This window comes from Lynx rufus, unplaced genomic scaffold, assembly GCF_022079265.1.
Source record: "Lynx rufus isolate CCGP_SWC_20201006 ecotype Redwood Valley unplaced genomic scaffold, mLynRuf1.p SCAF_26, whole genome shotgun sequence".
Taxonomy (NCBI): domain Eukaryota; kingdom Metazoa; phylum Chordata; class Mammalia; order Carnivora; family Felidae; genus Lynx; species Lynx rufus.
The window spans coordinates 3,931,707-3,944,682 of record NW_025814841.1 but is presented as its reverse complement, the minus strand read 5'-3'; the positions used below and the strand labels follow the sequence as shown (position 1 = coordinate 3,944,682).

General features: G+C 38.5%; 1 protein-coding gene across 24 annotated transcripts in view; it reads left to right on the top strand.

Moving 5' to 3' along the window:
* The first annotated feature begins 677 nt into the window (after positions 1-677).
* RIMS2 (regulating synaptic membrane exocytosis 2) overlaps positions 678-12,976 on the top strand; it is a 614,217-nt gene continuing 601,918 nt past the window's right edge. For 23 of the 24 annotated variants that reach the window (XM_047088906.1, XM_047088888.1, XM_047088896.1 and 20 more), the window contains exon 1: positions 678-853. In XM_047088906.1, the coding sequence (XP_046944862.1) occupies positions 678-853 (176 nt within the window). The remainder of the gene's footprint in view (positions 854-12,976) is intronic. The other variant, XM_047088894.1, reaches the window with a different exon arrangement.

Sequence of the window (12,976 nt, the reverse complement as noted above, 5' to 3'; positions counted from 1 at the left end):
TCGTTTCTGGAGGGGTCCTCCCTCCGCGGCGTCTGGAAGCCCAGTGACGCGTCAGCCGGCGGGACAGCTGAGCTGCTTCTCCGGGAAATTAGCCCCTGCGTCCTCACTCCCCTCTCTGCTCCCGCCCCGGCGTCCCTCCGACTGGCGGGACGCTGCCTCCCCGCGCTCGAAGCGAGTTCCCGGGACTCCCCCAGGGGGCTGGTTCGCGGCTTACCCCTTCCCCTCCGCGGCGGCGCGCGCCCCCGCCCCCGCCGGACACACTCGCGCCCCGGCCGGCGCGCCGCCCTCCCGCCCGCTCCCTCCAGTCACCCCACCCTTAGCCGTCCCCGCCACCTTACTCCACCACCCTCCCCCGCCGCTCCGCGCACTCCGCGTCCCGGCCCGGCCTCCCGCTCCTCTCTGCCAAACCGCTCACTTGCCAGCCCTTCGCCCCCGGGAAGAAGAAACATTTCCCGGAGCGCACTCCTCAGCCCTCACTCCCCGCCGCGCTCGCCCTCCCCTCCCCCTCCGCTCTTTCTTTCTTGGGGGAGGGGGGCTGTCGCCTCGGATTGAAGGCCGTTGATTTGTATGTATTTGTCCCAGCGCCGGAGGCTGCCCCAGCCGCCCGCGCGGGTGCCGCCGCCGCCGCCAGTGGAGTTGCCTCCCTGCTTCCCTAGGGTGGTTAGGCTCCACCAAACATGTCGGCTCCTGTCGGGCCGCGGGGCCGCCCGGCTCCCACCCCGGCGGCCTCTCAGCCGCCCCTGCAGCCCGAGATGCCCGACCTCAGCCACCTCACGGAGGAGGAGAGGAAAATCATCCTGGCCGTCATGGATCGGCAGAAGAAAGAAGAGGAGAAGGAGCAGTCGGTGCTCAAGTAAGGACCCGGCTCCATCTTCCCGCCTCCCTCCGTCCCCTCCGCCCCCACGGCCGCTGCCCTGCGGCCGCCTGCGCGCCCCGGATCGCCGCCCTCCCTCCAGCCGGCGGCGCCTGGGCCACGAGGGCTGCGGCCGGCGCCGGCCGCCGGGGCTGCTTTCTGGGTGTCAGAGCGCGGGGGTGTGTGTCGGGAAGGGAAGGTGCCGAGGCCGGCCGAGATGAGGGTGGCGAGCCTTTAGGCGTTGTAATTTTCCCGGGCGTCCTTACGGCTTCCCCCGCGGGCCGGTTGGGCTTCAGGGTCCCCACGGGGCTGAAGCTGAACCCAGGCTCCGCGCGTCCCCTCTCCTTTCCAGCCGCCCCCGCGCGGTGGCAGTGACTGGGGCAATGAATCCAATATGGCCGTGCACAGGTGCTCCCTGGCCGGGACCCGGGCGAAGGCGCGCCGCCGGGGATGCGGGCGCAGCAGGGGCCCCTCGTCCCGCGCTTCCGCAGGGCGGCCCTGCCTCCGACGCGGAGACGAGCAGAGCTGCCCGCGGTCGCTGCGGGCAGGGGGGCGGCTGTGCAGGCGAGGGGCCTAAACTCTGGCAAGTCTCGGGTGGGTGTGCGGCCGCCGCCATCTTCCAGCCCCTCCCCCTCGGCGGGTTCTAACACCCTGCACTCTGCTGCTCTTCCTGTTTGCAACTAGTAAATCTGTTTAATCCTGAAGAGACTCTGAAGAGGCTCCAGTTCCTACCATTACTGCAGTTTGGGATGCTTCCTACCTTGTGAAGTTCTACTACTCGTGTTCATAGTGTAGGCAGCCGGGATTTTGCCGAGGGTGAGAGAGTAAAAGCAGCACCCAGGCGGCGGTTTAGCGCTGTGTAACTTCAGCACCAGGGAACTGTCCAGACAGAGATACAGCTCTGAGACGCCTTTTGTCAGTCTAGCAAAGAGATTTGTTTCTACAGGTTAGCTGTTAAATGTTTTATGGTTATTTGATTTCTCAGATACTGTGTGAAAGAGATTGTGCAGAAGATGCTTAACCTTTTTATGTTTTTCCAACTCAACTTTTTTCTTTTTACTTGAAATGAATTATTCACTAAGAGATTAACTTGGCCAGTTTATATGCCAGCGGTGGGACTGTTCTTTTGCATGTTATCAAATATATTTTTCCCATATTCTCCACAGAAACACAAAATTGAAAGAGTAGAGTTCCTCTATGAAGGATGCAATACACTGACCTCTAATCATGTAAATTTTAAAACAGGTTGTTGAATTCAGTATTCTTTAATACACTTATACAGAGATAATTCTGTCTATACATATATATTTTCATATTTTAATGAAAATACTGTAAATTATGGTAAAAATATATCAAATATCTCTACATGTTTGAGAAAAATTGAAGGACTAAGAACAAATATTTCTGACATACTAACTGGAATAAAGAAGAGTTGCTTCTTCAAAGCTAATTTGTGGGTTTGGAGACTTGTTTGGGAATATGATTTATTAGTAGGCTTGGTAAATGAAATATGGTTATGAGATTTAAGTAGCTTATTTTAACTAATGCTAGAATAAAGCATTATTTTTAAAAGCTTTTTGAGCATAATACTCACTTTGCTTTACTATATATACTAACAATGCCTAGCTTTTTGATGACTTAGAATTTGATATTTAAGTATATGAATCTATATTTTCTACTATAATTGTGATAAAATTAGTGTTGTCAAAGTGATGTCAAATAAAACATAGTTTTATTTCTTTGACCCATATATTTAAATGTACAATGTGTTTTTATTTCTTTGTAATATGCTAAATCATAGTATATACTGGCTAGTTCACTGTAGTTCCAAATCCACTTATTGTTCTAGTATATAGAGATGTAAATGAATTTTTCAATACTGAATTAAGAATTACTCAGATTGAACAATAGGTTACATTAGGAAAATGTTGCAAAAGGCTTTTTCAGGTAGGTACATTACATTACATACATTACCTTTCTGTGTAAGCCTGTATACTATGCAAATACATAGAATGTTCATGCATTCATATTCACACAGTTTAGGTAGAAACATTCTCTAAACATACATTCATACAGTCAGAGAGATTACATTGATGAAAAATCTTCATATTTATTTTAAATATCTATTTGCATTTCTGCCCAGCTTAGTCTTGGAAGGAGTTATACCTCAAAATGGCCTACATGGCTTCAGAATTATTTTTGTATTTATTTTAACAAGAAGTTTTTTGGAGTTAAAGCATAATATAACTACAAATTTAATTTTAAATGTTCTATAAAAATGTTTTTGGCTTTTTAAATAGGTTAAGACTAGGCAAGGAAAATGAGGAAAACATTAGATTTTATAATAGAATTATAAAGAAAGAAAAATTGTTTTAAATAAGTTTATAATGTATTAAGTAATATGTTATCAATATTGGGTATTAAGTTACAAATACTATATATAAGAAAAAGTGATATTAGTATTCTTCAATGATTACTATTTCTCATTAAGTTTTAGGGGTCATTTATCTGGTCAAGACTACACTGTCCTTTGTTTCTCTTTAGTGATGTCCATTTAATTAGAGATGCCCATTTAATTGCATGTTAACATTTATTTTGAGAGAAGGTCATGGACAGAGAGAAACAAACTGAAAATCAAGTTGATGTCTGCTGCCTTGTAACAATTACGTTAAAGTTTGATGTGTGAAAAATTGAAACCATTGGATGAAAATATTTTCATATTAAGAATTCATACCAAGGGGGATGTGCATACGAAGTACATCACAGGATGATATGTTGGAGTACAGGAAGAGAATATTAAAACTTATATTTCAAGTTCTATCTTTCTTTGAAAAAGAAATTAAGTATTACTGATACTTAATAAATAGATTGACAATATTAAGACCCATATAATTTGTAAATACATATGCACGTATTTAGAAGTTCACGCCTGAGATATTTTTAATGGGAGAGGTGAGTGATCAAAAGACATTGAGACCACTATAGTAATCTCTCTTTCTATGAAGAGATTAATTAAGGACTATTTATATTTATTAGCAATTTCTTCAAAGCCTTGCTGAATATTCATATATTCAGAAGTCTTCTGTCACCATCAAGTAATTTTATTTTACGTCTGATTGAGATACTAAAATTTTGAAGCATTTGTATCTCAGTAGATCCCTCAATAGATCAGTAATTGCTTTTTTTTATCCTTACCAGAAATCCACATACAGTTTTAGTTTTGATAACTCAATCTATAGGTAAAATCTATAGTGTTCTTTTACTTATTAATGTTTTTAAGCCTCATCTTTCAAGACTGTAAACTTCTTGAGGGCAAGAATAATAATGTACCCTTCTTTGGAGTTTGTGTTTTGCAGCATACTTAACACCTGCACATATTAGGTAACTAATAAGTAATGTTGATATGACTTGTAATGTTAATGAGGCAGTTTATAAATTTTGTTGGGAAAATGAAGAATAATTTTTTTGAAAGAAAGGCATAATTTATTAGGTTTATATTTTCGAGTGATTTTTTTTTGATGTGGTATTAAGAAAAAAAATGTATGAGATAAGCAAAACCACTGAAATCAATAGAAAAGTAAGTATTCATTCAGTAAATATTTATTGAGTTTCTACTATGTGCATATCATAGTCTTTCAGATAAGGAATTTTTTTTTATAACAAATTAGAAATAATGTTTTTTGCTTGTAAATTATCTTTGTATTCTCAGTTTGGATTTTTTATTAATGTCAAATGTCTTTTATTTGCTTCCCAAATAAAAGAAGACAGTGAGTAAAGATTTCATGATAGATCAGAGTAATAATTTAGCTTATATTTAAAACATAGATGAGCAGTTCTAAATTTTTTTAATAATTCAATTTTAAGAGTATTTTTCAAAGCCAATTTATAAGCTTTTTTATGAATAGATAATATATACCTATGGTACAAAATTTCTTAGCTACTTTTTCTCCAAGCCAGAGGCAACTACTTTTGCCACTGTATTGTATACTATTCCAGAAATACTCTATGTGTAAAAGTAGATATGTGTATATATCACATATTGTGTGCATCTATAATGTGTGTGTGTGCACACAGATGTATGGATGTATATGTCTAAACATAAAAAACATAAATGTGCCCAGCAGTTTACTTTTTAGGAGATCAGTTCCACACCCATTAATATATAGCTTCCTCATTCATTTTAATGGCTGTGTAATATCTCATTTTATGAACGTTCTGTAATTTCTTTATCTAGAACCATATTTATGGGTATTTAGGTTGATTCTAATTTTGCCATTAGAAACGACACTGCAATAAATATCTTTGTGCATATATCATTTCTTACATATTTGAATATATCTCTGGAATAAATTCCTAGAAATGCATTGTTGGGTCAAAAGGTCAGTATATTTTAAATTTTAATAAATATTGCCAAATTTATTTTCATACAATAAGTATGCATAAGTGACCTAAACTAGGGAGGCTCCCATATCCTTTCCAATTCAGTGTGTGATACTCTTAGCCAATACTTTGGTGAAAGATATGCCATCGTAGATTTAATTGAAATTTTCTTATTATCAGTGAGGCTGAGAGCCTTTTACATTTGTTTAGTTTTTTGTTTTTCTTTTGGTCATTTTTAGTGAATTGTAGAAGCTCTTTTTATTGTCATTTGTTTTATGACCTTTTTTATGCCTTGTTTTTTTTTTTACTGGTCAGGATTTTTAAAAAATGCATTTTAATTTTTCACTTTTTGTTTTATGTCTTTTGAGTTTGTGATGTACTTAGAATGATCTTTCTCATCCTAATATTTAAAAGACTACCATATTTTCTTCTTATAGCTAAATGAAAATTTAAGAACACGGCATGTGAAATAAAAATGCAATTTAATCATGAAGACTTTTAAACAAAAATCATTATTATGATTATGTAAATAACCACGACCATTGTCAAGAATGAAAAATCTATCAGTTTTAAGAATTGCAAATGCATTCTAAAAAATTGATTGGCATTTATGAGAAAGTACCTAATAAATTCTTTATATATAATCTGTATTTTAAAGCAACTAGGATAATTAAATAATATCTTCTTGTGGACTCTATTGTCATTGAGTATATATTTATAAAGAACTGATTATACTGTGTGACGAAGAGAGAGGTAATGGAGGCAAGTGTGAGGGGCCAGCTGGATTTTGACTTGAAACCTTATTTTACTAATTAATAACTGTAAGGTCTTGCTTGTGTTGTTAAACTCTCTGAGCCCATGTTTCCTCATCTGTATTATCAAAATAATAACACCTACCTTGAAGGATTGTTATGATCAATGTAGATTAAATGTCCTGGCATAAATAAGTGTGCCAAAAAAAGTCGTTATTAACTGATTATAGACAATAGTTTATTATTATTTTTTAACATTTATTTATTTTTGAGAGACAGAGAGGCACAGAGCATGAGCGGGGGAGGGGCAGAGAGAGAGGGAGACACAGAATCCAGAGAGCAGGCTCCAGGCTCTGAGCTGTTAGCACAGAGCCCAATGTGAGGCTCAAACCCATGAACTGTGACATCATGACCTGAGCCGAAGTCAGTCGTTTAACCGCCATGCAGGCACCCCTAGACAATAGTTTCTGAACCTTAATATTATCATAGCATTCTTGGATGAAATCTTAACTTTTTTTTTTTTTTTTTTCCAATTGAGGCATTCTCTTCTTTGTCTACTGGGAAGTCAAAAAAATGCCCGAAGGACTTTTAAGTGCCTTCATTATTTATCTAGAAGCCCAGGGATGGAGAGGGAAGGTGATGAATCGGCAGCAATTTCCTCAGCAAAAAACATTTTTAGAGAGTCTGAAACTAAGGTGTAGCAGCAGAAATAAGACACCAAATTATTGGTTATTGGCAAGATACTGATTATCATGGGTGAATGCGAGGGAACTAATTTGTGCAAATTACTCTGTGATTGTCCTTACAGTTGTCTGGGATCAATTTTTACTCTATTAATAAATCAAAATATGTATTTATTTATTTGTCTTATTCATATTATATCTGAGAACTCAGCGAGTCTTATCAGGTTAATCTCATTTTGAAGTGTCAATTTAGAGTGCTCCTCTGCTTTTCATTGCTTTTCAAATGCACACACTCTTTGTACGACTTCCACTTTGCCTCTTAGCTTCAAATTTGCCTCCTTAGAGAGCTCTTTCTTGCCCCATGTTCTTAAGTTCTTTTCTTTCTTCTTTTTCATATCATCTTTAATATTTTCCAGTTATGCTTATTAAAATTTACAATTTCTTTATTTGTTTATGGTCTGTCTGCCCTGCTAGATTATAAACTCCCAGAGAGCAGACACCATGTCTGTCTTGTTCACCATATCAGCCTTAGCTTCTAACCCAACACAATGTTTTAATAGTAGTACTTAAAAATATTAGTTGGGTGACTGAATGAAATGTTGGGGAATAAAATACTGTGTTCAGCTAGGTAGTGCTTGCTTTCAAGGTGAAATTTGAAGATCTAGAAGAAAAAAGTTTGCTTAGGTAGTAGTGCCCTTATTTTCAAAATCAATTGTAATTTTTAAACCTATGTGCAATTTTGCTTATTTATTTATTTATTTATTTATTTATTTTTTTAACTAGGAGAAAACTTACAGTATTTGCGTATGATTGCAACTCATCTTTTATTTGTTTATTAAAAACATTTTTTTAATGTTAATTTATTTTTGAGAGAGAGAAAGAGAAAGAGACAGAACATGAGCGGGGGGAGAGGCAGACACAGAGAGCGACTCTCAACATGGGGCTTGAACTCACAAACTGCGAGATCATGACCTGAGCTGACGTCAGTCGTTTAACCAACTGAGCCACCCAGGCACCCCTTGACTCATCTTTCTTTTAGACTAAGAGCACATCTGTTTTGACTAGAAACCAGAAGAATATTGTAATATGTCATCTTGAAATTGTAATTATTTTTTAATATAAAGAATATTTTGCTTTAAAAATTACAACTTTACTTTGAAAGTGTTTGTATATTTCCAGTGTGTTTAACAGAGCTGAATGGTAAGTGATGTACAGAATATTTTGGATAGAAATTTCTGTAATTCATTCCTTTCAGAGGCAGACAACTGAAGGCCAACCATAATCACACGAGCACACTGAAATGTGAAGTGTCATGAAAAAACACAGTAAAAGTGTTTTTGGAACATCATGACCATAGTAAAAAATGTGTCAGAGTAATCAAGTGAGTAGTTTGCTGTCTCTTTGGTATTGTTTTGAGGGTGTAACACATTTTATCCTTTTTAATTATGTGGAAATTTTACTCCTAGATGTTAAAGATTCTAGAGACTACAGATACTGTCGTATTCTCTAGTCACCTGATGAAATGCAGATATCTATTTCTGGGTGTTAAAACACTCTTAACCATTCTCAGCTAACCCTTTAGGAAGTCACTATAAGGAACATGATAAACCACAGTTACAATATTGCATGATAAGTGCTGGGAGACCACGTGCACAGTGTATCATGGATATATTCATTGAACAGGAGCACCTTATCCAGTTTGGGGGAGATGACACCTAGGCTGAGACTCAAAGGATGAGTAGATGTTCATTGGGCAGAGGAAGATGTTCCAAGCAAAAATACGAAAACTCCCAAGTCTTTCTATCCCAGACTTTAACTCTCATTTGTAAAAGAGAGGCAGGGCATAGTCAAGAAACTGATTTGAAGTGGTTTACAATGTCTGGAGCATAAGGCTTATTGGAAGTGAGTCGGTAGAGGAGACTTGAGAGATGGCAAGGGTCAGAGCTTCAAAGACACTGTATGTTTTCCTTTGATTTGGATTTAATCCTGAAGGTAGTAGGGAGTAACAGAGGGATTTTAAGCAGTGACACAGTGTAATCAGATTTGGTTGGGCACCCCCCAGCCTTACAGTCTGAGGGATTGATGCTAGAGACCAGGGCTGTAGTTAGGAGAGTCTTCTAGTAATCCAGGTGATATATGATGGAGATATGAAAGAGGACAGTTCTTTTTTGTTTTCTTTTGTTTTTAGATTTTTTTTTAACATTTATTTATTTTTGAGAGAGAGACAGAGCATGAGTAGGGGGAGGGGCAGAGTGAGTGGGAGACACAGAATCCAAAGCAGGCTCCAGGCTCTGAGCTGTCTGCACAGAGCCGGACGCAGGGCTCAAACTCACAGACTGTGTGATCATGACCTGAGCTGAAGTCAGACGCTTAACCAACTGAGCCACCCAGGCGCCCCTGAAAGAGGACACTTCTGCTGGAGGTGGAGAGGCAGGATAGATTTGGAAATATTTAGGAGCCAAATTACTGGGATTTGACAACAGGAGGTAAAGTAAGGGTAAAAAAGTAAGGGTAAAGTAAGCTCTCAGGATGCCTGACTTACTCAACTGACTGCTGTACATCATGTAGATCTGTCTTTGCTCATCTCACTGATGGTCAGCTCTCTAAATTGGTTTAGTCTCAGGACCATTGTTCTCTTGAGAGACCAGCCGGAGAAGGCTTCTCTTATTGTTTTTCTTATTCTAAACAGTTTATAATGTGAATAGTTGTACTAGAAGTGATTATAACTTGTGATATAGGGGGGACAGGATGGGAAATAATAGAGTACCAGTAAAAAGGGCAAAAAGGGAGAAAGAAGAGAAGGCAAAGAAAAAGGGGAGAAGATCAGTACTGTTTGAATCCATTCATAATTGTGAGGAATGCTACTTCGTATTTTAGCTTAGAAAACTTTTTTCTACTAAATCTATTAATGTCTTGTCATTTTTTTCCCCAAAATTACAGATCTGTTTTTCTTTTATTGAACATTCCTTGCTCCCATTGACAACTTTGTCTCCGTGAGTTTCTCACCATCTGATTTTGTTTCATTCTTCAGATGTTTTTAACTCTTGCGCAATCTTTGTTTTATATGTTAGATTTAACTAGAACAAATTTCCTTTTTTGTATATATTCCTATATCCCCTCCAAGGGAATTTTGGAAATGTGAGTGTAGTTTAGGAAGATAAAGAAAAGAGATTAGCTGTGTAAATGACATATTGTGGTTGGGGAAGATTCTGTTCCTCTTTATCTTAGCTTAGTGAATTATTGCAGATTTCATACCGTGTTGTGTTATGAAAGAGAGATAAGTTTTGTTAGATTGTGTGATGGGAAGTTCTAGAAATAGGATTAGAAGTAGAATTATAGAAAGGGAACAGTTAAGAACAGGTTTAGGTCTAAAAGTGATAGAATATTATTTCACCTATTTTCTCTCTAGAACTGTTACCGCCCTCCCCCCAAACTGTAAGCAACTAGATAGTATAATTTAGGCTAAGAATGGATGAATTTTATATAGTTTATGTATTATGAACATGTATTAGATGTACATTATATACACATGTCAAAAGGCTCCAATTTGTATTTTCCATATCACATAGTGCTAGCTAAATGCTTTTTAAAGACATTTAGAGTTAAGAACTTTCAAACAGTTTATAGATTATAAAAATTTAACCTTCTTACATTACACGCACGTAATTTGGTAGGTTCTGCCAAACAGAGGTTCTGGTTAAATGCTCTTTTAGGCACAGGAGGAAGATAGAATTCTTTATGTTCTTTTTTTTTTTTTTTTTTTTTTTTAAATTTTTTTTTTTTTTTTAACATTTATTTATTTTTGAGACAGAGAGAGACAGAGCATGAATGGGGGAGGGTCAGAGAGAGAGGGAGACACAGAATCTGAAACAGACTCCAGGCTCTGAGCTGTCAGCACAGAGCCCGACGTGGGGCTCGAACTCACAGACCGCGAGATCATGACCGGAGCCGAAGTCAGACGCTTAACCGACTGAGCCACCCAGGCACCCCAGAATTCTTTATGTTCTTTAGCAGTTTTTTTTTCCCCCCCAACTAAGTTTATGTTCAGCTGTAAGGGAAAAATAACTTAGCAGTTTTATGCATTCTGCAGCTAGGCTTCTAGGATGTTAAAGCTGGGAAAAAAGGATATCCTGAACAATATAGCTAGATAACAGTATAACCATAATGGTGTTTATTGGTGAAAAATTTGCTTCTGAGGTGCGTATATGAACAGTCTATTTCATCACACATCACACATAATTCCTTTTGACCAAGAGCTGAAAGAATTAATTGATGTTTTTATCAGCACAAAATTTTTTTCTGTTAAAAATGAATTTTGTAGTGGAGATAGCTAGGTGTTCATCAAAGATTAACATTCCTCTTTCACAGAGTTGTTGCTATGCAGTACTGCCTAGCCCTGGACTACCTTTTCCAGCTTTCCTTGTTTCTAAATGGATTGGGGTAATTAAGTTCTGGCTGGTGACTTAGCCTACCCCCTCCATTAGACTTTGTATGAATAACACATACACTTCTTTGTTAAGTCACTGATTTTAGGGCTGTGTCTATTACTGTGGCTATTGTAAGTAATACATTCTCATGATTATTATCTGTTACTTATTTAACTTTGGAAAGCTTTAAAGTTCCCATCTACACTGGTCGACTCCAGAAGTATTTCTGTGGTACTGAACTTTATTACCACAGGTTGATTTCCCTTTAATGATTGGTCTAAGCTGACTTAAGTCTTAAATTAGCCATAGGATTTGTGAATACAGAATTTACCAGGAAGGATCTGTTCATCTGCTTGATGACAAGTGGGCGGTACGCCAACTGGGGATTTGTTGGAGAAGGTGCAAGAAGGTAGGTGTGTACACTGAATCTTCACAGAGATACCTGCTCTGGAAGCAGATATAGGACACAGACCTCATAATAAGACAGAAAAATTTGCAATCCTAGGATCCATTAAAAAAAATTTTTTTTAACGTTTATTGTTCAGAGAGAGAGACAGAGCATGAGCAGGAGAGGGGCAGAGAGAGGAGGAGACACAGAATCTAAAGCAGGCTCCAGGCCCTGAGCTGTTAGCATAGAGCCTGACACAGGGCTTGAACTCACAAACTGTGAGATCCTGACCTGAGCCAAAGTCGGATGCTTAGCCAAGTGAGCCACCCAGGCACCCCAGCTAGGATCCATTTTAGAATAAATTGAAGCTTCATGTTAGAAGTTTTGCAGGTTGAAGGCTATGGTTAAATTCCATTTCCAAACTAAAGGTTAGGAAGGTTTATAGAAATCAGAAGTGAATTTTATAAGACCAGAGAGACCTGGTGCTGGTGGTGGGGAGTCCTTCTAATTTCCTTACTCTCCCTCAGCTCTCAAATATAATCAGTTACCAAATCCTGTCATTATTCTCTTCCAAAGATCTTCGAAATCTCTCTCCTCTCTGTCTTCATTGTCGGGGCACTGTTTCATGCCTTTATTATATTTTCCTTAATTATTCGTCTCCAAATGGGTATCTCCACTTTCAGGCACACCTCTAACCCATCTTCCATAATAGTACAACAGTCCAACACACAAATCTATTTTAAAGTCCTTAATATTTGTCAGCGCTTCCCCATTGCATTTACTATGCAGTCTAGATTTCTAGGTGTGTCATAGAAGTCCGTTTGTGATGTTTTATCAGTTTTTATATCCTGGTAGTCTTTCTTGGGGAACACCTTTGGTTGTATCAAATTGAAGTTAGTTCCTTATTGTTTTTTTTTTTTTTTTTAATATTCTAGGATATATTGTTCTCTTTGCCTAGAAAGCCCTACCCACTTTTCTCTTGTTAAGTTCTACTATTTTTTGTTTAGGATTTTATTTTTAAGTAATCTCTATACCCAGCGTGGGGCTCAAACTCACAACCTTGAGATCGAGAGTCAGATGCTCCACTGACTGAGTCAGCCGGATGTGCTCCTAAGTCCTACTAGTTCTTAATCCAGATATATGTCAGGTTTCCAACCAGCTGAAAACTGGGTTAGGTTTTCCTCTGATCTCACAACCCTTATTGCATACTTCTACTGTAACTCTTACAACATTAATACTCCATAGCCAACATATACTGGATGCTTACTGTGCTGTTACTATGCTACATTATATATGCATTATCTAATTCAGCCCCCATGAGATAGTTATTATTTTATGAGATAGTTATTATTTTATCATTTTTATAGATGAAAAAAATGAAGACTGAAGTTGTATGCTCAAAGTTTTTAGTGGGGAGCCAGGATTTAAACCTAGACAGTCATATTCTAGAATTTGCACTCTTAACTACTTTTTATTATATCATAGTCATTGAA